Source organism: Anser cygnoides, chromosome 3, assembly GCF_040182565.1.
Source record: "Anser cygnoides isolate HZ-2024a breed goose chromosome 3, Taihu_goose_T2T_genome, whole genome shotgun sequence".
NCBI classification, from domain to species: domain Eukaryota; kingdom Metazoa; phylum Chordata; class Aves; order Anseriformes; family Anatidae; genus Anser; species Anser cygnoides.
This window is the reverse complement of record NC_089875.1, coordinates 88,234,361-88,262,186: the sequence shown is the minus strand read 5'-3', so window position 1 is coordinate 88,262,186 and position 27,826 is coordinate 88,234,361. Positions and strand designations below refer to the sequence as shown.

The following is a 27,826-nucleotide window of genomic DNA, read 5'->3' as shown; positions in this document are numbered from 1 at the left end:
ACCCTCTTCTCCCCCACCCCCCCAATCCTGTAATTTCCATGTCTCCAAGGTCAGTCAAAAAATTATAGGTAGGGTTCAGAAAGACTAGTTGTTTAAAATTCACGTCCCTTACCCATAAATACCTCGTGAAAGACTTGTTAAAAGCTCTTGAGCTGAGGATTTGCTTGTGTGAACCTATTAGCTAATCCCTCCGTGTCTGGGTTCTGCAGGCACTTTCTGTGGTCAGTGCCCAGTAGAGGAACACAGAACTGGGTGAGGGAGACGTCTGTCTCGTTCCAGGGTCACTACTTTGGTGGTGTTAAATGATCTTTCTGGGTTAATCAAGGTTCAGGCTGGATGTCAGGAAAAGGTTCTCCACCGAGAGGGTTGTCGGGTGCTGGAACAGGTTCCCCAGGGCAGTGTTCAAACAATAGAAAATTATTGTTATCCCTATCAGCCTGTGGTTGATGCTATTGCAATTTCTGCATGAGGAAAAAATAAATAAATAAAACGCCAGATAGCATCCAGGAGAATATTTTTTACTCTAGAGACTTAATTTGGTGTTGTGTGCTGCAAAGAAAGCAACAGCTACGCATTCAGGAGATGAAGTTGAGCTGCACTGTTTAGTTGTGTGTAGTTAACAGTGGAAAAAAAACAGTAAGAAACAGGTAAGAGGTGGAAAGGCATCTGCTAACAGTTGAGAGTGCTGGGGTGGAAGGGGTGCTTCTGTGCCAGTTGTGAGCTTCAGAAATTCTTTGTTTCATGTCTTGTGTATGAGCTCAGCTTTCAGTCTTTGAGAACTTGGTAGAGGAAGGCAAGTGGGGACCACTAACCAGCGAGGTGCACAACAGCCTCTTCCGGTGGTGCTGTTCAGCAGCCAGCTGATACGAGCAGGGGTGCTTGAATTGCTAACAAACTTTTACTGAGCTTCAGAGCTCCTGTCTCCATTTCCAATTCATGCAATGTGTATTTCTTTCAAATACTGATATTCATGGTCAGACTTGATATTATTTTAATTAGGCTGCTTTAATTTCACGTGCAAAGGAATTCTGAAGTATATGATAGTATATTCTCTAACTGCTTAAATGATTTTAATGAATGATTTAAGTTTAGATGCAAGTTTCATGGCTTTAATAGGTGTTTTGAGTTTTTTTATTAACTAATGAATGATTTTAACTTTTTACCAATAATGGGAAATCTTTGACCTTTAAAGTAGTGCTGAATACATGAAGCTTCTAAATGGGAAGAAAGCAAACTTTAGTGATCACCTAAAAGTTGTTTTTGTTTTTCTTTTTTTCTTTTTTAATTAAGAATTCTTTCCTCTTCATGTGTAGCAGAAAGTGTCAAAACTGAGGTGAGACTTGCCATAAAGGTATCTTACTGTAGCTGATGGTATAATATGAAATGCTGTATCAAATGCAGCTGCACACAAGCAGGACTCATGAATTGGTGTAGTAAGATGGTGTTTAAGACTCAGATTTAGCCCATTTCATTCAGTTTTTCTGTTTATATCTAAGGTCCTCAAAGGATCTTACACTACCTCTTAGTTCCCCTTAGATATCTAACATGGAGATCTACAGGACAGTTGATGACTTCTTTTGTAATTATTTCAGCAGCTGAAGGATTTCCCAGCAGCCTTTCTCAGCTAGGACCTCATCGGGGTTGAGTTATAGGGCTGGAGATAGGGTTCCTCATTTGTGTCATGAATCTGGGGACCCAGTCCTGTTTGACAGCTGTTTTAGCTGATCCCATCCCCTGATTGCACTTCCAGGATCAGTTTGTGGATTGAGGCTTTGCACAGACAACTTGTTATCAGTTGATATCTGTTGTTAGGGTACTGCTTCCTACTTCTAGCAGGGCGTTCTTGCTGGGTGTTACTGGTTCCCTCCTCAACCACTGAGTGAACACGCAAATGGAGCTTTGTTAGTAAGTAAGTGTTCTCACTGAGTAACTGTGGTACCAGTTGTGTTTTGCTGGATAGTTCCTGAACCTACCAATTCCTATCGGGTATATTTTGGCAGCTAGACTGCTGACTTCTTTCTAATTATTGTTGTGGTGTCGTTCCTAACCAAGGAAAATTTCTGGTTTGGTTCTGAACTTTTTTTTTTTTGGTGCCTAACCACTGGTGTCACTTTTATGCTGATATGAGCGAAAATATTATTGATAAAACTCTGTAGCTGCTGATATGCTTTTAGTGGAATGCATTCGCATTTGGTGGTCTTTGGTGCAGCACTTCCCGAGAGCAACAGATTGCTGTGCGCTTTTTGCTAATGCACAATTGGCAAGGACCCCTGTATCTAACAGCATCAACCACTGAGTTATTTTCTAGGATATTTTTGCAGTGGTTTCTGAAGAGAGTGGCTTTCTGTTTAGGGAGTTGTGGAAAACTTGAATCAATTCTTACAGCTCCTGCTTTTTGTCCCAGAACCTTCTCTTTCCGCGATCATAAAAGAGGAAAAGAGGAGAGAGATGGTGATGGGAGAGTAATAGGAAGGAGGTGAACAAGCTGCATGTTCTCTATAAAGTCTGTAGAAAATCCATTGGTTCCAGAAATATGTACAGGTATATCAACATTTGTCATAAATTACCTGATTTAAAACAATATTTTGAGTTTCCAACAGAATTCTTTCTCCAAAAATTGCTTCTAATGTGTTGTATTCCTAAGGAAGACCAACTTTGTAATCAGTACTGCTTTTTTTTTTTTGAACAGCATCTTTACAAGGATTTTTTTCCACAAAAGAAGCAATTCTTTTTTTCCGTTAAGAAAAATTTTCTCATTAAGCTCATTCAGTATGAGGTACTCCTACTGTAGAAGTGAGTATGTTTAAGATGTTAAAGAGGAAAAGGCCTCTCTCTAAATCCAAATTTCATTGCTTAACTCTGTGTCCAAAATGTTAAGGTGGAATGCCGCTCCGTATTTTGATGACTGTGTTTTAAAGCAAAACAAGCATGGTTTATGTGTTTCATTAGTCATATATTTCCTTTAGTAAATAACATTTCGACATGGTGAGAGGGAAAGAGCCTTTAGCTTATCTGTGTCTGGGTTGTATTATTAACATGTGCACTAAGTTTTATGCTCTGGTTAAAATATAGTAGTGCCCTGTAAAAGGAAAAAAAGTGACTCACTAGTTTGCTAAGTAGGGAAAAATCTTACTAAAGCAGCATTTCATACTTTATTTTTTGTTGAGCTGCAGAAATTCAGTCTCAACTATTCCCACTCCAGTTGCTTATAATGCTTGTCTAGTTATTGGGGAGGTGTGGGGGGGTACTTTTTTCTTGACTGCGAATGACTGGATATTTCAATTACAAAAGCTGAAAACTTGGAGTAGTCGGAGAGAACTTCCTGAATTCTTGGGTTTTACTTCAAGTAATATAGACATGTTCTGTCAATAGTGGATAGAGGCTATGTGGATTTATTTACTTACTTTACCAATGCAGTTAGGGGCTGAGGCATGTGAAGCGCATGGTGATGAAGTATCAGTGGTCAAACAGCAGACTTTGGCTCTTTGTCTGTTGCATGAGTAGAAATAAATTGCATGAAAAGAAGGTGTTGATGTTGATTCTCTAATGATAAAAGGTACATAAACAGTCACAAAGAGCTGAAATTAAATATCGTCTCCTGACCCGTACCAGAATGTTTATACTTCTGCAACTTTCCAGAATGTAATTTATGGGAAAATGCTTGTACTGGCAAGACATGTTATAGAGTGGAAAGTGAGTCTGTATATTTTTTTTAAAGGAGATGAATCAGAAAGCTTTTGCAAAGAAGTCTCTGGAGATATCAAAATGATAAACCAGGAATGAAAGTCATTTGTAAGAAGAGTTTCTGGCTGCCTGAGTTTTTGGCTCTGCTCTGCAAGGGAACTTAGCAAGAATGGAGCTTGACATACAGTTTGAGTGATACCTAGGTGAAACTTCTATTTAAGAAGATGAGATAATCTGGGGAGCACATTTCAGGTTTAGAGCCAAAGATGCTGTATCCCCAATTGTTACTGTTTTTTTCTGTGTGGTTCTACGTATTTCATTGTATTCACAGCTAGATGGTAGCTCAGTTGTTTGTGTGATTCTGCATCTGCAAAACATTTCCTTTGATGTATAAGGCAAAAGGGTGTCTTAATCAATTAGTTGTTCCACAGAGATGTTGATTCTTTGCGGCTGAGGGAATTAACTTGCAATTTTTCAATGGAGTCCCTAGCTATGAACGGAAGAGTGGAGTGAAATAGATTTTACAAGGAAGAAATTATATATGAAGCATCATTTATTTAATGTTCAACTGCTTTAGGCAGTGGGTACAGATAGTATTGTGCAGTTTCTAAGAGCTTACTCTTTCATTAATCTTTATCAGTACCCCGGTGGCTTAGACTAATTGTTTTTGCACTGTCAGAGCAGGAATGTCGTGTTTTCAAGTGGAGAAAAATAATTTAGAGAATGGCTGTGGTAGATCCCCAGGAATCCTTGTGGTCTTATCCTCTGCTCACTCTTCAAAATGTGACCGGTGTATTCGAATGGACAGAGTGCAAGGAATGCATAGGAATTGTTTGTGCATTTTATAGGTTAGGTAAAAGAAATATTTGAAAGGCAACTCTTCTCGAAGTGCATGTGCTGGATAAATAAATGCATGGTGTTATATGCCTTACTGTCCAAAGTTGAGGAGAACCAAAGGAAGAAATCAGCTTAGTGATATCAGATGATCTGGTGAAAGGGTGACATAAAATCCCTTATTGAAATCTGTACTATTACTATTTCACAGTTATTCTACACAATTTACTGTGGTACTTATTTTGCACAATTATTAGATAACAAGAGAAAAAAAATAGTATTATGGATAATTTTTGTGTTAGTGCCAGGATGAAAGTATAAGAAGGCTTTTTTTCTTCTGTAAGTAATGTGTGTTTTTTTTAAGTAAACATGCCATGAAATACTGAATGAAAATGGTGCAGAATTAGGAAAAAAAAATGTTGCTAATTAGATAGCCTGGATGTTACTTGATGTTTTTAATTTCATTTTTTCTCTTTTTGTTCCTAAGTCCTGTGCTGTTGCCCATAACATAATCATCTAGATAAGCCTTTTCTTTCTCTGACCGCTGTAATTCTGTTTGCCTCATCCTTGCTGTTTGTAACAGAGCTGATAAAAATGTCCTTGCTTGTCTTACTAGCCACTTATGTCACTTTGAAGTTCTATTCTTTGTCTTCTGTTCTCTATTAGCCATATTTTGTTTTCACCTCAGTCTCCTCTTTACTTTTCATTTGTTTGCTCCTATAATCCATAAAATTAGAAAACTTCAGGATGTTTTTTTTGTCAACGCAGTCATTTTACACTTACAAAATTACACTTGCCTGTGTTCATGTAGTTATAAGTTCTTGATTCAAAGTTTACTTGACTGCTGCAAAGAACCTTACTTATAAGTGAAGTTGTGTGAGTTATAAGTGAAGATGTGTATTCTTACTTTGAAGGGAAGAGATTAAATTTATGGATGTTGATGGCAAGAATAGGAAAGAAAAGATACCGTTAGTTCAGCTTTCGTCTGCATTTTTAACAGTACTTCTCAGCAAAGACCCTTCTGCAGGCCTGAGATATAATGTAGACTTAGGACCAGAAGTACAGCAGTACCATGTGTCCAAAACTGGAAACTACCAACATCCGCAGTTGTTTATTTTTTTGAGAATTGGGTCTTTTTGGTACATTATCAAAAAATAGTATATGTTGGGTTTAAGCTAGTATAGCCCCATTCTTCACTCATGCTTTTAGGTTTTTAGTAGGTTTTTTTTTTTTTTTTTTAGGATTCTTAATGTTTTCAGTTTTGTTTTAGTGGAGACCGTTTACATTTAATGTTTTGCCAGAATAAGCCTATTTGAAGTGTTTGCTAATTTACATAATTATTCTCAAACACTGAGTTTTATTGTTATAGCTGGAGCGCAGCTCATGTATGTTTTGTTCTCACATTGTGGACACTTGTTTATGGTTCTTTTTTTATTGATTTTAGGAATGCACTAGAAATAAAATAATTGGTCTCACTGTTGAAGAGTTTTCAAAGCCAAGAAAATAGTGTGCATAATTTGCTTTGATAAAGTCACGGTGATGTTATTTTTTTTTCCTAATGTAGTAGAAGTCAAAGGCAGAAAAGAAAATCAAGTCTGGTATTTGAAAATATCAAAACTGGCTCTGGCTTTTGCAATTATCCACTCAAAACCACCAGGGAAGAGCTGCAAAGAATACACTGAGCACCTTGCCAAAATTGTATCTGAACAAGATTTTGGCTGGAAATCGAAAGTTGAAGTACTAGAAGCTGAAGTTTTTCGATTACGTCAGGAACTTCTTTTGAACAAGATCTGTCGGAGAGTCTGCTTGGAAAGTGGTAAGTTTCTGAAATCATTTCTGACTATTTCTATGCTGCAGTAGCAAAAGACAAAACAGCTTTCATGTTGGCTGCACCATTTCTTGTACCTAGATACTGGAGCCTTTAGTGTACAGCTTCCTGTTTTTCCAAAAACCTGAAGTAGTAGGACAATTACACCAGTTGCAATGGGATTTAGCTTGAGAATATAATACTTAGAACATATATTACAACCTTCAAAATCAATGTGTATCATATGGAATAATTCCAGATGTACAAATATTACTGTATGCATGTTGTACAAAATTTTCCTCTATAATCTGGGAAGTACTAGTGTCTTATATGTACGTAGTATGACTTTACCACTTTAAACATGATTGAAATTAGAATTTAGGCCTAATACATTGAAAGCATAGCTCTAATACATGTGAGAGAAAGTTAGGAATGGCTAAAGGGCTATATGTATGCTGTCTCTGTTAATGTGGGTAGACCGTGGATGCTATGAATATTTATTATGATGTGATAAAATTGTGAGTCTGATATTGTAGGATTCAGGAAACTTTTAATTAAAGACTATAAAAAACACACTGATTTGGAGTAAGGAAGGGCATCTTGCTACATTTGCATTTACATTCTTATCTGTTCAGAAGATGAGAAGAGCAAGGTTTTTTTGTTTTGTTTTAAACAACTGTGTTAATAAAGGTAGATAAAAGAAGGAGTCATTAAATCAGAAGCTTGGAACTGGTCGCATGTTTCCCTCTACCTGCAGGTAAATTTTGAGAGATTTTCTTAAGCTCTGTGATCATTCCTGACAGTTTGTTCCAGTACCTCATTAGCTTAGTGTGATTTTGATTACCTTACTGTCTAAATTGAGCTTTCTTACTACAATTCAACCTCTTTACCACTTTTGCCATTTTCTTTCTCTGTATAGCACACTTGAATGTAATTGAAGATTTGCTAGATCCTCACTTCTGCTTCCTTTTCCTTTTTTTTCCTAGTTCCTAGACAATTCCACTTTCTTCCTTCTTTCACTCACAGCTAATTCTTCTGTATCTCTGATCATACTCAACAATGTTTTGGCCTCTTTCCAGATGGCCCTAATCTTTCTTGAAATGTAGTGCAGTCTTCAAGGGTGGGATATCATGGTCAGCTGAGGTTTTATTACCATCTATAAGTAGAGTGAAAGTATTGCTTTGTGTTTTTGTGTCTCTTCCTTTGTGGTTACACTTAACCAACATGAATGAGCCACAGTGGTGGGACATAAAAAGTTCTTTTCTGTGGAAGTTTTATCAAGTTATCGGATCGGCCAGGACCCCATCCAACCTGGCCTTGAACACTTCCAAGGATGGGGAATCCACAACCTCTCTGAGCAACCTGTTCCTGTGCCTCACCGTCCTCTGAGTGAAGAATTTCCTCCTAACATCTAATCTAAATTTTCCCTCTTTTCGCTTAAAAGTGTTTCCCTTTGTCCTGTCACTATCTGCGCTTGTAAAAAGTCACTCTCCATCTTTTTTATAAGACCCCTTTAAGTACTGAAAGGCCGCAACGAGGTCTCCCTGTAGCCTTCTCTTCTCCAGGCTGAACAGCCCCAGCTCTCTCAGCCTTTCTTTGTACAAGAGGTTCTCCACCCCTCTGATCATCTTCCTCTTCTGGACCCACTCTAACAGCCCCACATCCGTCTTATGCTGGGGTCCCCAGACCTGGATGCAGCACTCCATGTGGGGCCTCATGAGGGCAGAGCAGAGGCGGACGATCCCTTGCCCTGGTGGCCTCTCCTCTGTTGATGCAGCCCAGGAGGCAGTTGGCATTCTGGGCTGAAAGTGCACACTGCTGGTTCCTGTCAAGCTTTTTGTCCACCAGAACCCCCCCAAGTCCTTCTCTGCAGGGCTACTCTTAATGAGTTCTTCTCCCATCCTGTCCTCCTGCCTGGGATTGCCCCGACCCAGGTGCAGCACCTTACACTTGGACTTGTTGAACCTCATTCGGTTCATGTGGGCCCAATTATCAAGCTTGTTTAGGTCCCTTTGGATGTCATCCTGTCCTTCTGTTGTATCAACTCCACCACGCAGCTTGGTGTCACCAGCAAATTTGCTGAGGGTGCACTCAATCCCACTCTCTATGTCATTGATGAAGATATTAAACAGTACCGGTCCCAGGACAGACCCCTGAGGGACACCAGTCGTCACTGGCCTCCACCTGGACGTTGAGGCCTTGACCACCACTTTCTGGGTGTGGCCTTCAGGCCAATTCCTTACCTACTGAATGGTCCACCCTTCAAATGCATATCTTTCCAACTTGGAGATCAGGACGTCGTGTGGGACTGTGTCAGAGGCCTTACTGAAATCTAGGTAGGTGACTTATGTGTAAGATATCATGTTTAGTACCTTGTTTCAGTCTGATAAGGAACCATTGATTTGTGGTTTTTCATTGTAATTCAATCATGAGTACTTTTAGAGTATGATTTTCTAAATGGTTTGGTACCCATGTTGAAGAAGGTTCCTCTGTATTATGCTTCCTGCATTTGCATATGAGAGCATCATGTGAAACTGCCATGATAACAATGTTTACTGTTTTTCCTGTAGTCAGAAAGCCTGTTATGCTCTCATAAAGAAATTTTTAGATTGACTTGACATGTTTTTTCATACTAAAAAAATCCACACCAACTGTTACTATTCTCGCTTTGTTCTGGGTGTTTATGTATCAGTTGCTTGATGACTTATTCCAGGAACAGGTGTTACAGTGACTGCTTTTTGGTTCTCCTTTTTGAAACAGATTCTACATAAACCTTTTATATTTTTAGATATGTATATATATTTCACCTGTGTTTCACAAATTCCAAAACATAACATCTTTTCATTGTGAATTTGCTTTGTTTTCTTTCAGTATTATAAACTGATGGTGAATGATAAATGTCCAAATTGCCCATTTATTCTCTCAAAGATTCTTCCTTTATCTGAGGATGATGTCCTACCCCATTTTCACATAATGTTTTACTATTTGGTGTTATAATCAGCTAATTTTAGTTGCCCTTTTCAGTGAAAGCTACTACAAAAAAGAGAAACAAAAAACACTGTTTTCTCTTATCAGTAGCTATTGATAACATCTATTGTTCTGTTCATAATAATGTGATATGATTTCACCTAACACTTGGTATCCCTTCATAGTTGCATCTCACTTAGTGCTTTGCTTTTTCACACTTTGATCCCTAGGCACTTCTATAATTCTGTCTCTTTTTTACTTGGGAACCTTGACATAACTTCCATTTTGTAAATCTTCAGTCTTTGTACTTTCATATTGTTTGAAGAGGGTTTTAAGTATTTTTTTCCCAATTTTTTTGGTTGTTTTTCCTTTTCTGTTCCCAAGATCAAGAACGCCATTGTTTCACAGCCACTGTTGTACAAGTTAATAAATCTTACCCATTACCTTGGCATTATTAACTTGTACCCTGCACTTCATGGGAGTGGAGTGGAGATGGTCACTGGCTGCTTTTTCCACCTCTGTATCAATTTTTATTTTCTAGCACACTTTAGCCATTTGGGAAGGAGTCTGTATTGTATATTCGTTTTCTGAAATATGTCTGGATAATTGAAATCTGATAATGCTATTAGATCCTGGGCTCTGATGATTAGGTCAGTCACTCATGAAAGGAAGATCATTTATTTGATCTTCCTGATTGGACTGTCTGTACCATGTCTTTCATGGGCAATTATATCCTTCTTTCCTTTAATTAGCTACAAAATCTCTAGGTGTATGTCTCCTTCAATCTTCTGCATTTCAGAAGATTCAGGCAATCTTGGTACACCAGAAAGGGTTTTTCCTAATAAAAACATAATAAACATAATACATAATAAAAAAAAGACAGCAACTGTATTTTGCAATCAAGAACTTAACTCTCTGGTTTGCTAATATGAGCTTTGATAATTTTTCCATCTTCAATACTTTCTAGGTTATCTAGTGAAATGGTTTAAAAAAATAATTCAGAACTGTTTCACTGACTTGTGTACGTAGAGTGAGCTGTTCTTGCTCTACTCCTTGCGAGATCAGTGACACAAAATGAGCTTGGAAATCAGGCAGTGGAGGATGTCTCCAGGCTCTGGGGAGGCATTGCATCTGGGAGATCGAAGTCAAAATGCTGTGGGCAGAAGTATGAAGATGTTTTGATTCCAGAAACTCCTCTCAGCTGCAAACTGTTTAGCTAGTTGCTTCTGAATATGACTCTTTTTGAGCCTCAATATTTTTTTTTTGAAGGTCCCCTAACAGAAAACTTGATGATGCTTTACTAGAATGCTTTTGTACTGAAACTGTACCTTCTTTATTGCCTTGTGAAAAGATTTCTGGATTCTAACTTTGACTGGGAGGGGGAAATGTATTAGACTTTACCTAGGAGTTTTAATGTTTGGTTTTTTTTTTAACAGTAGGCCTGTCTCTCAAGAGAAGTGATTTAATAACTGTTCATATTTAGTTACTGTTTGTGTGCATCTTTTCCATAACCTGTTCCAAACACAAAGCTTAGTTAAGAGTAAAAATAACTTTCAAACTGACAAAGCCTCATTCCTCAATGAAGCCGAACTTTAATTTCAGTCTGTGTTTAGGTAATGGAATCATAGATAGAAATAAGGATATGCTGTCTATGTCTAAATTCCTTCAATTTCTCAAGAGGACAAAACCCCAGCACCCAATTAAAATGAAAGATCAGTGTGTAGCTGGTTTTCCCTTCAAGTTTTTTTCATTATTGTTTATTTGTTTGCACTGATGTTAAACCTGTTAGCCAGATGACCTTTTGACATTTTAACTATTTATGAAAGTTCACTTCAGCCTCTTCTACCTCACATGCTGTCCAAGACAAGTAGGATGTGTTCTTTCCTTTCAATTACTCTTAACCTCTTGGGTGAAAGGAAGCGAAAAGACGTGGAAAACGTAGTATCATCATTTCTGTTTCTTCATACAGGCTTTCCTTAAAGGAAAGGACACTTTCCAGCTCTTGGAGTCTAACTTTGACATGTCTGTTTTTTGTGGAATTTCTTTTGACTGTCTTGAGTGTCTTTTTTGTTCCCCTTAAATCTTGGCACGGTATGTAAGTTCTCCTGATAATGAAACTGAGCCATCTGTTATTTTGGAAGGAAGATACTCTTCATCAGACGTGGTAACTGCTGAGTGAGCATTCATGGTTATGCTTACATTGGAGATGTGATCAGTTTGTTGCTTTTGAGTAAAGAAAGATCGTTACTGATATCTGATGTGATATCTCTTGGTGAAGTCTGTGCACTCTTCTGTTGATCCAGTCAATGATTTATATTAAGAGAAGAACACCTAAGACTAAAATTTAAAGGAAGGTGGTTGAAGAGGCAAAGCCTACCTGAAATAGGGGATGCTCTACCACTGAAATCTTCTGGTCTGGAAAAAAAATTCTCTTGCGAGTTGTGCCTGTTTTGAGATTTTCAAGTTTGTGGATAGAAAGTAATGGGTGCCTACTGCTGAGATAGGAAGGCACAAGAGGCTTGAAGAAAGTTGAAAAGAAAGTGATGCAAGTGATGTTCCATCCTGCTCATCTGAAGTGTGCTACATATCCACTATGTTTTCTACCTAATATTGCACCAAAGTAGTTCTCTTTAGGGTTGAGAGTAAACTGGGTTGTTTTTATGGGCCAAGTAATCTACGGTTTACCGTGGACCTTTTGACATGCCTATAACAATGCAAACTTTGGAAGAATTCAAATCTTCATCTCTTCTTTGGCTTTCTTGTGTTCTATTTAACAGTTCTATAGATGCAAAAATAGCGGTGTTTCCACAAAATCTGTCACTAGAAAATCTCATGCTGTAAGCATCAGATAGTGAATTTGTCTCATGCTGCATATAGAGAGCTGAAGAGTTTGAGTCTTTCAGCCGAGGCTCACTTTGCAGCTGTCTTCCCTGCTCTGCATTCTGAATGTGAGAGCTGTCCTAGCTCACCTGCTGTTTGTAATAATCATAGTAGGTTTTTCAGAGGCTTAGGCAATCTCTAATCATTCCTTATGAAGGTTTATTTCCCTGATGTGGAAAATTTGTAAGCTCTTTGTGCTTTTTTTCATGTGCTTGTACATCCATACTGTGTTTATCTTTATGTGAAGAAAGAAAACAGTCACCACAGTTTCAGAGTACCCATTTCTAAAGCTGTGTTGTCTAAATCGTTTGAATCCAATCTGATTAATCCTTTGTCGTCAGTGACACTAAAAAGTTTGGGTATTGTCAATAGGGGGGAGAAGCATGTTTTGCTACAGGTAAACTATTTGTTTTCCAGCATGGGTTGTTATAGTTTAATGTGCTGTTTTATAAAGTTGCCACAGTATGTATTCACTGACTCTGTATGGACACTCCATATTTAACTTTATGTGCGGTTGTCTTTCTGAATACAAGGACACTGGTATCCTTTTCACATGGTGATACTTTTGGCTGTTTATCAGTCATTCAAGGAGGAGAAGCAAATTTTTTTTGTAGCAGGACCATGACAGGTTGGAGAAATGGTCTGAAAGGAACCTCATGCAGTTCAGTAAGGAGAAATGAAAAGTCCTCCAGCTGAGGAGGAACAACCCCAGGCACCAGTTCTTGCTGGAGGCGACCCAGAAAGCAGACGGCCAGAAAAGGACCTGGCAGTTCTGGTGGACACCACTTTAACCATGAGCCAACAGTGTGCCTTCGCTAAAAAGAAGGCTGATGGTGTCCTGGGCTGCATTAGACAAAGTATTGCCGGAGGCTGAGAGAGGTGATCCTTCTGCTCTTAGCACAGGTGAGGCCCCACCTGCAGTGCTGCATCCAATCCTGGGCTCCTCAGTACAAAAGAGACATGGACAGACTGGAGAGAGCCCAACACAGGCCTGTGAAGATGATTTAAAGAACTGGAGCATCTCACATAAGAAGAAAAGCTGAAAGAGCTGAAACTGTTTAGCCTAGAGAAGGCAAGGCTCAGGGTGGGTTATTATCAATATACATAAATACTTGAAGGGAGGGTGCAAGGAGGATGGAGCCAGGCTCTTTTTGGTGGTGCCCAGTGCCAGGGCAAGAGGCAGTGGGCACAAACTGAAATGCAGGAGCTTTCCTCTGAACATCAGGAAGCACTTCTGTGCTGTGCAGGTGATGGAGCACTTGCACAGATTGCATAGAGAGGCTGTGGAGTCTCCATCCTTGAAGATCTTCAAAAGCCACCTGAACATGGTCCTGAGCAACCTGCTCTAGGTGGGCCTGCAAGAGCAGAGGGTTGGACCAGATGGCCTCCAGAGGTTTCATCCAACGTGAACTGCTCTGTGATTCTTTGTAATCGCTCATTTTTCACCTTGCCAGTATTGTCCTGACAGCTATGCCTATGGGTAGGAAAAAAAAAAGATATTAATCAGTTTCTTGCCTTCTTTTGATAGATTCATGGATTGAAGCACCTGTCCTCTCAGGCAAAATTCCTTAACCATGATCAGTTCATTAAATCAACAATCATATTGTTTCTTGGCAGCCTCAGCTAAAGAGATGAGAAAAGCTTGCAGCTGTTACTCCAACTCAAGAAGGCATAAATGGAATACTCTACCATTTTTTGTCCAGCATGTATTTGGGGAATGATGATTTAAAGGATAGATGTTTATTGCCTCGGTGCTTTTAGGCTGATAGACTTGAAAAGTCCTAAGTCAGTTATCCAGGGTATATTCTTAGCAAAACTTATATTTAACATGCTTTTGTTTTCTCTTTCTTAGCTTCACCTTCAGTCTTGGTTTATATTTTTGTCTTCTCATGCAGTGGGTAGGAATTTACTGAACTGGTTGCTCCTCTAAAAAAACACTTTTTTTTTTATTCCTCTGCTTTTTTTTTTTTTGGAATTAGTTTATTCTTCCTTTTATGGATCATTTACAGTAGAACTTCATCGCCCATGTGCTGAAGTCCCGTCCCATGTTCTTAGCTTCCACAGTAGCATATGGCTGCCAGCACATTCTTCCACAGCGTGTTTGCGTGTTAAGGGAGAAGCTGAACTCTGATTCAGAATATGTGAGTAATGTGACTGGTTGACTTGCAGCTGGGTCTTGAGGCTGCGTTTGACTTTTCAGGATATTGTCCCCTAAATTCTGCTTCCTGTGCCAAGGCATTTTCAGCAATTTTTACCTTAGGGGAGGTAAGGGAGAGCCAAAGACAAGAAGCATTTTGTATCCTCTGCTTCACACCTTAACTTAGTGCATTTCTTGAGGTAGTTAGCTGTACGTGGGGAAAAAGGGAGCAATTTCCTTTATAGATTAGTATGAATTAAGACACTTCAGCTTCATTTTTTCTTGCTGAAAGTTCAGAGTTTGTATATACTTCTGTTTGTATATACTTCTCCATACTTGATAGGAGCAGGGGAAGAACACTGATAATATTTCAGTTTTTTTCAACTCTTTTTTCAGAGAGGAAACCAACTAGGTGAATTCAGAAAGAACAGACCAAACCATATGCAGGTTCCTCAGTGAATATATAAGCTACAGCATCATAAAGGAATATTCCTCCTTAGTGGACAGAGGAACAGTCCAAATCAGACTAAACAGCAATGATAAAAACATACTAGTCCATTAGGAGAAATGACTTCCCTCCCCTGAAACTAGACAGAATGGTGTGAAATGTTTACAGCTGTCTCAAATAGCACATAGCAAATAGTTCCTACACCATGGTGTAGGTAAGGTAGGGGAATATAAACTTACCCTGAGAACTTGGAAATTCTAGTCTATGTACAGGCTATTTCTTCAGATCAGTATGTTTGAATTAGCTGCTGTTAGAGATTGCTATGTCTTGTCACTGCTGCTTTTCCCCCGGTGTTTGTCAGGGAGCAAGGAACGCAACAGGACAGGAGCAGAAGAATTGTCAGGCTCCGAGGGACGTCTTTGGCTTCTTTCTTTCCTCTTTCTTTCCCTAGCTTCCTTTTTCCAAGGTGAGAAAATTCCCTATTGGGCAGAAGTTAACAGTGTGTTACTATGGAAAAGAGTTCTGATTATTTTTGTCTGATGGCTAGGGCTGATGGCTTCTTCTATGTGAAGAAATTCTTCTCTCTACTGAGCAAAGGTGGCCTTCTGTCCGTACAGGGCAGCCCAGTGTTTTTTTTAAGGCATGGTGGTGTCAGACAGACAGTACTTCAAAAATGAACAGTCCTCTGACACCTTAAGTGTACTAGTAGTACTCCCATGCCTCTACCAACAGTACTGATGTGAATAGGCAGCATTGGAAGTAGGTCTTGCAACCTGAAAAGAACTTTATATCTTTTAGGAGGGGAACGGGGAATTAAGAACAGATATGTGAGGTGGCAAAAATGGGGTTAAAATGTGTTCAGTATAGAAAATGGCTCTTGGAATAAGATGGTGAGAAATCCATTCCCCATAATTGTAGTGACACAATGGGGAACTTTATGAAAAGTTGAGGCCTTTTCAGAATAACGAAGTGAATCTGCAGTCTGGAAATAGCACCAGCTGGAGCATAATCAGTCACTGAAATTTCAGAGTACTGCTCCTTCCATGGATAACGGGTCTGGTTTGGTTCTGGAAACTTTTTCCCTTTGAAAGCAGGTGCTGTCTGTCTTATCAGTTGACATTGCTACAGTTCTCCTAAGCACATACTTGGGGCAAAGGGACCCAAGTAATATTCCTTTCTTTCCAGGTTTCTTTATAACGAACCCATTCAGAGATGAAAACAACCCAATTATCCTAGCAAAGGAAAGGGTTTGTGATTATCTTGTATATTCTCTGTAAATATTGAGTCCCTGATGAGATGCACAGTGATTTTCAGGAATAAGGTTCGTAAAAGCAACTGGGACCCATAATTTGTTGTATATAGTTCCCTTTCTTTTGGTAAACAGAATGATAGTATGGGGAAAAATGGAATGCATGTTGTAAAAAAAAAAAAAAAAAAAAAAAAAAAATATATATATATATATATAGTTTAAAAGTGTGGCCACAGCAACTGGGATCTTCTTGCCTGTAAGTCTACTCTGGGGAGCTCAGGATCAATCAAATTTTCCTCTGCAAAGGCAAAATCCCAGAATGGCCGAGGCTGACAGGGACCTCTGGACCAACCCCCTGCTCAGTGCAGGGCCTCCCAGAGCCTCTTGCTTAGGACCACATCCAGAGGGCTCTTAAATATCCTCAGGGAGGGAAGCTCTACAGCCTCTTTGGGCAACCTTAGCTTAACTCAAACTTAAGTGTGAGTTCCTCAATTAGATATTTTATATATATATTTTTTATATATATATATACGCACACCCAGAAGCGCACCAATATAAACACAAAATACCAAACATTTATATGGTATTGTTTTCAAGAAAAGAGATGTTTTATAGGAAGGCGTAACCTAGCTGATTCTTTATGGAGTCTACCTCATTTCATCTTGTAAAGTCACAAAGAATATCTGGAACTGCATTCTTATTAATACACTAGCAGCCAGATGATTGCTGTATGCTGTGGCTGATACTTCCTATCCCTTAGAGCAGCTGAGTTTGTTTGTTTTAATAAGACCTAATATTGTGCTTCCAGTTCAGACAGGTAGTCTTCATAGGTAACGTTAATTCATTTAATATCTTGAAATATCCCCTCTCCAGCATAACTCAGATTTCAGTCATGTCATTGAGATTGTCAGTATTGCAAAGCATATGTTAGTTACATCATTTGTATTAAGAGCTACTTGATGAACATTAATTGAGCCGTCTCAATTGATTTAATCACCTGATGATAAATCCTTCCATGTCTTTGTCACAAGTATTCTCTGTTTGACTTAACTGCAAAAGATCTATGCTGTCTTCCACAGAAATCTCCTAGAATTAGCATTTATATCCTCAAAATCCTTCTTAATTATTACTGAGTTCTAAATGTTCTGATTCTTTGTGTAAGTAAAATCCATAACAAATTGAAATACGTGCTTCTTGGCTTTCCGAGAAACATTTAAATCCTGGTACCGAATTAATTTGGGAATTTTACTCAGGCCTGTATTCAATTCAGCGAAATTATTCCTACAAGGGACAAAGTGTGCAGCAAGAAGTACTTTAGCCTTTAAAAGAAGAGCTTTCTTTTCCAAGCTGGTTATAAAAATCCACAGAAATGCAGAAGCAAGGTGTGGGATGCAGACCTAATAATTGTTCTTTGGAGAAAGGAAGCTTTTTATTATTTTTAACTTTGATTTCAAAATATTCAAATAATAATAGCCTAAATATGTGAGAAACCTGGGCAAAATTTGTTTGCTTTGGTACATACAGAAGTATGCCTTCATTCCAGATCAGGACAGCAATAGTGTGCTAAACAGACATTTATGAGGGAGAACAGAGTTTTTTTTTTTTCTCAAGCAGCGTAGTTATTGATGAAAACAGCAGAATAGAGACAGGCTCACACAAACAAGGTTATGGAGAAAAAGTGAAGAAAACCATTAATATGTGTGAGAAGAGGAACTCAAACTTGATTCATTGTTCATGGAAGGTGTACCTGCAACAAATAAATTGATTAAGATTAAAGGAAAAATAACAGAGTCCTGCAAAATGTAGAGATGGAGAGGTGAACAGAATTGGAAGAAATACAAATCATTTCACATATATTTTCCTCTCCTTTTAGAATTCATTGACTGAATACCTACTTGGAAAGCAGTATCACCAAAGAGGTTTCTAAGATTGTGAATATTATTGTCTCATTTTTAGTTGACTTTTTTTTTAGAAGTGGAAATGAGCCCATCAATGGTAATTGAGGTTTAAGAGAGCTTTGTGTTAATCTGTGTGGGCTCACAAAGTGAGGGATACAAACAATGCCAAATGATTGAAAATGGACTACTTTTTTTTTTTTCAAATAATATCTTAATTTTGTTTCTTACATTTACCACCTTCAAGACTGTTTTCTGTATTGGAATCCTTGTTGATAGTATAACTGTAGGTATGTTACGTTCTACAGAAGACTTACAGGCACTCTTGTGATTCCACAGCAATTTCATCAGCTGGGGACCCGTCTTTATTTCTTAAATTTTGAACCACATGTACAGCAGCATGTTCCCTTCCTCATTCAAACACTGTCCGGTCTGCAGCAGCTAGTAGTGCTGGTGTCTGAGAAAGTATCTTTCACCACTGCCTCTCCCGCTATATGTATGCTACAGATACTGCCTCACTTATTTTGCATTGGTAGGACCATGAACATGGTCTTCCCTCGTCTCTTCACAGCTCTGAGAATCCTTATGATCATAGTGCTGACAGCAGGCACTCTGGAGACGAATGATTTTCCTGTACTGATGAAGCAACTGGCTGCTCCTCCTCCTTTTCTTGTCCGTGAGCTGAGCTTTGGTGTTTGTGTTGAGTATTCAGAAGTGACAGAATTCATTTCAGAAGTGGGATGGGCTATGATTGTCAGAGCTCTCCTGCATCAAGACTACCTGAAGACTCCATTTTCTCTGATTGGCATCTCACTCCCATGATAAAAGTCTCTGTGCCCTGTGGTCTGTCAGTGACGTGTTTCATAGGGGCGCCTACAACCTTGTTTACATACTGTGTGCAGTTTACAAGTCACTCGCTTGTTCCTTGAGCAACTGCTGGTTTTTCAGGCCAGACTCTTTCCACAGTTGTAGATACGTGTAGAGGGATGCCAGTTCTTCAGACTTTGCACCCCAAGGCTTTTTTTTTGTGACTGCCTCTTGCTTTGTTTGGTGAGCACACAGTTGTGATTTTCAGCTCAGAATCTTAATATGCTGAGAAGCCGAAGTCCTAAATGGGAATTAAGAGTTTAAATGTTTAATGAATCCAATGCAACATTTTTACAGAGCCTGTAAAATTACTCGTGAACAAATAATATCATTACCTTTATAAAAGCATTGTAAAATGCTGAGATTAGTGTATCACGTGCAGTCTTTTTTTTTGTTATTTCTCGTTTTAGTATTTTTATATTCAATTTTTCTTGAAATTGCCATTGAAGGTTTGTTGTTAGTATAAGAGATTGTTGTTAGTGTAAGACAGGCTTAATACTGTTCCTTCTTTTTGTATTTGATAACCACATGGTGTGAACATCAAGACGTTCTCGTTTAAATAATAGGTAAGTACAAAGTGATTAGGTTACTTCCTTTCAAGAAATAAATGATAAGCTGGTTTCAGATGTTTTGAGGGAAGTCATGAATTGTTTATTTGTTAAAAGAGACTTACTCTCCATGTGACTAGAACATATAAATCATTGAACATTTTAAAAGCATTTTGTATTACAAATTCAACTGGAAATATGTTGCTATTGGGGAATAACTGTACAGGGTTTTCTGGAAGCTGATCACGGGAGGGGTGTTTGGTATTTTAGCAAAGGGGGAACCTAAGCACAAATGCAATACTGCCTCCTGCTGGTAGGAGTATTTTGTTGCCTATGCTACCTCTGATTTTGGGATGGTTGTAAACTTGGTTCTTATAGATATTTACGTACCATTCTTTTCTTCCCCTTTTCATCTCTTTTCTCTTCCTTTCTTCTGCCTTATTTTTTTTCAAAAAATCACAGAATGGTTGAGGTTGGGAGGGACCTCTGGAGGTCATCTGGGCCAACTCTCCCTGCTCAAGCAGGGACACCTAGAACAAGCTGCCCATGCAGTTTTTGAATATCTCCATGGTGGGAGCTTCAAGATAATCAACAAACACACATGGGATTTGCACTTACTTCTGTGCTTTCTTCTGTCCTGGAGTTACTTACATCTCCATGAGCAATTTTTACATTGTCCTATGGGATTGAGAACTAACGAAATATCCATGTGGTGATACTCACAGGAGTAGATGGATTCCCTAAAAGTGTTTATTTTTCTTAAGTAGTAGCAAAAACAATTTCCAGTTGTTACTTTTTTTTTTTTGAGTGTCTTTTGCTCAAAGCACTAGGGAGAGAAGATATGAAAGATTGATGCCTGTTTTTGTTAGTCAGACCAAGGCAAGTGTGCTTTTCTTGTTTGCTTGCTTTCCAGGTTTGATTTGCAGGGCATCTGGGAACCGTGTTAATATCTAAAATGCTAGGTTGGCCTTAGAAGCCCTGCTTCTTCTACTTCCTGGAAATATCAGTTGATTTCCCTGCAGTTAGCTCTTTCATCGTGATTCAGTTGGTACCAGTCCTGCTCAGTTTTTGTGTCTGAATGTTAAAGTCATGAAACTAACTAAAAACCTTCAGACTAGATATAAAAAAAAAATCTGTACTGCGAGGGTGGTCAAACACTGGAACAGGCTTCCTAGAGAGGTGGTTGACGTCCCATGCCTGTCAGTGTTCAAGACATTTGACAATGCCCTCGATAATACGCTTTAACTTCTGGTTAGTCCTGAAGTGGACAGGGAGTTGGACTAGAAGATCTTTTGAAGGTCCCTTCCAGCTGAACTACTCTATTCTATAAAATAAAAATAAATCACGCTCCCGCCCAGTGAGGGTAGTGCTACTGAGATTAAAACTCAATACCAGAGTATGTTTTCAGTGACTGAAGTAACGGTCAGAATTCAATATGAAAATGTATATTTAATGGAATCTGTATGAACTTTTAAAAATAGTCTTAAATTGCTGTTGTTGTTTTAACTTGCATGGAATATAGTGTTTATGACATTTATTTGCCATTACGCCAAGCCATCTATATTTTTTCTTATTCACTTGAGAATACAGACACCGAGGTGTATTGTATTCCTTTGGGTCCTTATGGAAAATATGATCATTATATACATGTTTTTTAAGAATGAGTGGGCAAGCAGTGTGTGACTGTGGCACAGTAAGTGGGGCACAGCCTGGCATTGGGCGCATGGGGGTCTAACCTTGCTTCATGGCACTGAGATGTTGTGTTGATCTTCCACTGTCTTTTGACTGTTTTGACCATAGTCTTTTGCCATAGGCAGTATGTGGCACATGAGAGTCTATTGTCATCTGTCCTTATGCCCTGAGGCACTGACTTAAATGTATCTACCGTGAAATAGGATGATGGAGCTTGTATACTGTTATATGAAAATAATTTCTTAATAGTGCATATATAAAATATACCACCTGTAATGTAGTTTGTGTATTTTTGAAGTAGGTAGCATAACATAGGCAATGACTCGAGAGATTTATGATTTTGAGTATTTTTCTTCATTAAATAATAAAAAGCTCAAATGTAATGTTCTGTTCAACTTTGGCTCTGTTAGAATTCCTTACCTGGCCTGGGGAAAAAGAGTATGGATAGAGGAGAAAATCATATTTGATGCAGTTACAGTAACAGATCTTTACTGTTTTCTAGAAGCAATCTGAGTTCTTGATAATGAAAGTAGTGAGAAGTGTTTTAGGAGGCAGAAATTTACATACGTTTCCTTCCCTGGGAATTAATGATAGTACAGATGCTCACTAAATTGTCTGTGTGGTGTCTGCTTAAATTGTCCATGTGAAAACTTTAAACCATCAGGAAATTTTAAACTCAGAAATGCTATTCATACTACTCTCTGCATAAAATATCTGGTCCACAAATATGTTGCCTTCTAAAAGTCTTGACTCTATTTTAAAAACATCACCTTCCAGCAGCTAAACTCTAGTCATGGGAAGTTCTCAGCATCAAGAATATCATGTGTATGATGTGATCTTTGCATGGAAGCAAAAGGAGGAAGGAAGGAAGACATTTTTTATAAACAAGTATTACATAGATGTAACGTGTACATTTGTATTTCAGGTAAACAAGGTGCCTTTGCTGAAACTCTTCTGGATCAGGAATGTATAAATCCTGTGAATTTCTCAAGCCAGTTAGAAGACTCTGGATGTGATATGTCTAATGACTACGCATTCGATTCTTTAGGCATCACTTCTGATTTTCACCAATCTGAGCATAATATTGACGCATCTAAAAGTTGGTTGGAAATAGTTCCCCCATTGAATCTTTGCTGTGCTAGCAAGGATGAATCGCTGACTGCTCCAGTACAGTTTTTTCAACATCTGCTTGAAATAAAAAAACTGTCAGAAGGAGGAATTCTGCAAGCAGACTTTACAGAGCTTGAGAATGATTCTTTTACCATATGCAATTCAGTGTCTCAGTTGCTTGATGGACTGACTGCTTTTTACAACAGTCCTAAATTTCCTGTTTCAAATGTTCTTACTGAGGCAGTTTGTGTTTTGATCAGATTAATAACTGATACTAAATTATCTAATCATGTTCTGAAGAAATGTTTCAAGAAGCTGGAAGAATTTAAGAAAAATCTAATTCAGATTATTTTAAGAAACAGCAGTGTCAATAGGGTAAGTTTAAAACATCTTCCATCTTTTCTGTACCACTTCAGTATAATGTAATACTATTCTGTTTTTATGCTTTTTAAAATATTGTCTTATTAGGTTCCGAAAGGTACTTCTTACAGATTATTCTTGTAGTTGTTCTTTTTTTTGTGATATGGCCGATGAATGCTGCAATGCATTTGAATAAATCCTTGCTCGTGCATGCAATTTCTTCTAGTCTACTCCTGAGTACAGTACTTTTTAAAAACTGTTAGAAAGTCAGATTAAGACAAATTTAGAGAAGATATGAGAGAAAAATGTGCTGTCTTTCTTGCTACATGAGGATGTAACGTAGTTATTCACAAAGTAATGACTATAATTTTTTAGATTTTTAGCTACACCTAGATTACATATGTTGGTTTGCTTCAGATCATCTCTGTTACTCACTAGACACTTACAGATTTGTGTTTTTAAAAATAAATCAGAAAATGAGTACAGAAGAGAGGAATGGCATGTCCCTGGCACACCCGGCAAGTAGGACTGAGTTGCGTTTTGTCTGTATTCATCACTTTGCTTTGTTCGTAGAATCACAGAATGGTTTGGGTTGGAAGGGACCTCAAAGATCATCTAATTCCACCCCCCCACCATGGGCAGGGACACCTCCCACTAGACCAGGTTACTTAGTGGTTGTTCCATGCATCATCTTGTTGGTATCCACATCCAGTCGAAATCTCTCTAATCTCTCTTCACAGGACTTCCCATAAGTAATTAATTTCATTGTCTGTTTTAGGATTTGGGGGTTTCAGTCTGTCTTTTAGAGTAACTTGAAACAGACATGGTAGCGGAATTTTTAGTTTGAGGCTCTGATATCTCAATGCAGTGTCTGCATATATGTAGCTAAACTCACATGACAGGAAGTGAGGATTGTATCTGTATAATCCATGGAGCCGATGGAATGCTGTTAGGTGCCTGTTTTAGGATGAGCTCTCAAGTTGTTTTGAGCAAAATGTGAACTTAGACATCTGCTACACCTGTAGACACAAGTATGTATTTGTCTTAATTTAAAATAAATCCCACTCACTGTGTTAAGTATTTACATCAGAATGTAAATGTAAAAAAACAAAACAAAAAAAACCGTACAACAACAACAACAAAAAACACATAAATTTAAGGGGCAGGAGAGGGCAAGGATGTCCCTAGATTTTGTTAGAGGTAGGGAAACTAAAGCGTTCGGAAGGAAACTGTTAATACAGAAGCTTTTCCAGCACTAGATCCTTGTGTCTCCAATAGGAGGGTGCTTTATATTTCAGTATTGACATAGTGTGGTACTTATTTTTTCCTTAGAACTGTTCCTGGATGTGAGCATACATGGTGTTTGTGTGATATGAAGAAAAGAGTCATGCAGGTGTGACTGCTGTTATTTTTTGTGTGATCACAGGATAGAGAACAAAGAAAAGTTGAGTAGATATTCAATGAGGACTTCTTCACAGCTAGTGATATCTACTGTTTCCACCTGTTCCCTTCCTCTACTCACATAGGAATTTTATAAATAATATAAAATAATGCTAATTGTAGGAGCTGAGAGGGTTTCCAGAGAGGGATTACTGGTTGATTGGAGTAATCTAGGGGGAGGATGGAAGGAAAAGAGAAGTTTAAGTGAGAGATGTTGCAGCTTAAATGGGAGAAAATATCCTCAAAGATAAGGGATGTTTCAAGTTTGCAGAGGGCTTTTAGAAATCATTCAGGAAGCGTAGAGTATGTCCACATAATTTGCAAGTGCCGTCCTTTCTCAGAATGACTTTACTGAAACAGATGGCTTTTTATGAGATGCTTTGTATCTTGCTTCTACCACAGCAGTGACTGAGCAGTCATTCGTAGCAGCAGCTAATGCTTCAATCAAACAGCTTTCAGAGAGTTTAAAAATTGCAAAAACCAACTATTAAGGGTTAATCCTAGTAGTTTCCAGATTTCTAGGGAAAAGGGAAAATGTGTGTGGTAAATGCAATGTTTATAAAGATTTATTGAAAAAAAATAACGATTTTTTTCCACAAACTTGGTTTTCTTAAACTGAGATGAAAATGAAGATAAATATGTAGAATTCCAAATTAGTGGAAACTGCAACTAATTTTTCATGTGCTATGTAGCAGATATCTCCCACAGACACTTTATGCTTCAGTTCTAATCATCACTGTTTACTGAAGTGGTGATTGAAATACCAAGATTATAGGTTTAAAATAAAATTGCCATTAATTATAAGGCTGTCATCTGAAAAGAGTGGCAAACTATGAATTTTGGTTCTAGGAGGATGCTTAAATTCCTGCAGTATAAAAACATTAGGAACTTTGTTGAATCTAACCTTACTAACTGTCAAAAAGCATTTGTATAGCCAGCTACCAGTGCAACTATAGCATTTGACACTACTTTCCTTTTGCCATCCTCACCTATAAAACTGTCAGGCTCTGTCAAGGAGGACAAAGGGCTGTGAGAAACACCTTCAAAAAGTGAACAAAGAACAAAATGGCTGTGGGTTACACTGAATGCCTCATCTTCAAAAGCAATCCCAGCATTTTGCAGAGCAAATTAAATAACTTTAAAAACCTTTGAGAATTGGAGAAGAGATAATTATCTCTACATTAGTTGTAAAGAAAGAAAAACAGCAGTAGAATTACTTTCTGTAACTGCTGAGTCCCATTGTTTGAGATGTTTCTAATTATAAAGCACTGGAGAAACTGTAGGAACCAGAAAGACATTTACTCAGAGCTTCTCTGCCTGGATTCAGTTGCCTAAAACTGTGCACTTTGGATAGAATTTTTGACCTGAAACTTCAAATGGACATGAGTAGCTATATATATATATATGTATATATATATATATATATGTATATATATATATATGTATCTTTTAGGATAGAGAGGTAGAATAAAAATAAATATTAATTAAAATATAAAACCATTTAAAATCAAAGAACTACAAATAAAAACCACCTTCTGAATTTTCCTTATTTATTTTTCTCTTCTCCCACTGTATTTGAAGAGCAGCTCAAAAGTCTGCACACAACCGGCAAAAAATCTTTTGGAAGGATCCTTCTGGAAGTATCTAGAAGGGGTCTTAAGTCCCTGCTGCTAAGGGTAAAGCATGAATGCACTGAGGATAAATCCATCTGCTAGAAGACCTGTCTGCACCTTCTGCTGGAGTGATCTTGAAGCCCTGTTTGCCTGACACAGAAACGCTTGTGAGGATCGCGTGTGTAATTCTGGTACAGATGGGCTCTCATGTTGCAAAATCTGTGGTAGTCACTGCTATCTTTGGAGCAAGCACTTTGCTTGTCACCAGTTTTTGAATCCTCAGCACTGAGACTCTTGGAGCTTCATATGGGTCTGTTGCTGTTGGTGTATTACTCTCGATGTGCAAATTGTTCATTCAGGTTAAGAGTCATTACGTTGTCAGCAGAACCACTACCCTGTTTGTACAGGTTCTTTTAAATCCTGCTTTGAAGCAAAGACAGAACTGTCTGTTACACAAAACCTCTGTGAGACTGGATTCAGTTTCTGGAGCCACCCACTCTGCTTTTCAAATGGGCCGTTCTCTAGCACCTGGCAAAGCAGCTATCAGTGGTATAAATGCACACTAGTTTACCTGCATCTTGACAGAAATTCAGTTCAGTGGTTGTGTACTTCTGGGTGCAGCTGATAGTGTCATTTGGAGCGTAGCTAATGCATAGAATGGTTTGGGTTGTAAGGGACCTTAAAGGTCATCCAGTTCCAACCCCCCTGCCATGGGCAGGGATGCTGCCCACTAGATCAGTTTGCCCAGGGCCTCATCCACCCTGGTCTTGAACAGCTCAAGGGATGGGGCATCCACAACTCTGGGCAATTTTGTATGAGAAGACTCTGGCCTTCACCGTGGGTTCATCACGGAGACCTGTGTCTGTCTTTTGGACCTCTTGTTTTAAGAAGTGAATCAAAACACTGAAATAGAAGACAATGCTACAGTGCTTTAAGGATTCTATACTAAAGTTGAGCCGTGTAGGGTTCTCAGGCGATACTGCTTTCTGGTGTCTGGTTTCTGTTCAACAAATACCTCATCCACCTGCCCCCCCCCCCGTTCTTCTAATTATGTTCAAACATGTCTTGTCCAGAAGGAAAAGAGCCTGTTTCAGTGAACCACAATTGCTTTCTTCTTGTTTGCTGTATTTAACACATTGATACTGACTTCAGAAGATGATGTCAAGACTCACAAATTGCCTGCACCATTTAACAAAACAAAAGACATTATGTTCTATTTCCTTCCTTTTTTTCTTCTTTTTTTTTTTTTCCCGTTGCACCTAGGAAGTTGGCTACCCTACCTCTAGGGTAGTTGTTTTGAGTTGTTTTAAAGTTTTTTGTGTTAAGAATATCTGAATGGATGCTGAGACAGGAACAATTTCTAGAAAGTTTACCCTGTTTGGAACTTTACTGCCCATTTTAATTTTCTCTGTTCCATCTCAAAGTCTTCATGAACAATTTAGCTAAAAACTCAAATATTACTACTGGCACATTTAGTAGAAAAGTAAATGCAAGAATTCCTGTTAGTAGCGTAGTGTTTTTTATGAGAAGGGAGTCACAAACCTTGATGAAAATGTCAAGTTGAAGTATAATACGGTGAAAAGCAGAAAAAGGGAGATGTATGAATCTTACTGGCAATTATGTTATGAAATATATCGAATGTGTTTGTGCATTTGAAAAAGTACAAATTAACCGGAACCAGGGTTTCAAATCTTTTCTTATCTAGGATACAACTTGTATGATTCATTAATAACTGAAATTGCCCAGAAGAGAGTAATCTTAGACTTACTCTGATGGTTTTAATGCGTGCAGCAGTGTTCCAACTAGCTGTGGGTGACAGCAAGTTCCCCCCAGACACGTACGGTTTGCAGCGTGTTTTGTCAGCAACTGCTGGGACAATACTTGAGTCATCAGTTTACAAGAGCCTTGCCTGCTCAGGGACAAATAATATTTAAAAATAGTTACTCTGGTCACCAGTGGCTCTCAAGTAAAAAAAAACTAGTGAGCTTCAATTTTCTGAAATTAATTGAGTTCAAAGGGGAATTTCATGGCTCTTGAGACACAGTGCGTTTTGGTTGGCCAAAGAATTTTGCTTACGTAGTGGAATAGCAGTTCATTTGTATGAATATTAAAATGTGTTGCCAGGATTTTATGGTCCAGTAAGAGTCAATGTTTGAATCCCTTGATTGTTGGATTAAATTTTCTCAGCAATCTGTTGTCCTGTGTGGAGAGCTATTTAAGTCAAATGGTAATCAGAATCCATTGTCTTGTAAATCACTGCAGTCTAAAGCAATCACCAAATTGACTGACTCTCAT

General features: G+C 38.3%; 1 protein-coding gene across 2 annotated transcripts in view; it reads left to right on the top strand.

Moving 5' to 3' along the window:
* MEI4 (meiotic double-stranded break formation protein 4) overlaps positions 1 to 27,826 on the top strand; it is an 83,074-nt gene that overhangs the window by 4,878 nt on the left and 50,370 nt on the right. The window contains exons 2-3 of one of the 2 annotated variants that reach the window (XM_013199080.3): positions 6,083 to 6,334; positions 21,934 to 22,493. In XM_013199080.3, the coding sequence (XP_013054534.2) occupies positions 6,083 to 6,334; positions 21,934 to 22,493 (812 nt within the window). The remainder of the gene's footprint in view (positions 1 to 6,082; positions 6,335 to 21,933; positions 22,494 to 27,826) is intronic. The other variant, XM_048053506.2, reaches the window with a different exon arrangement.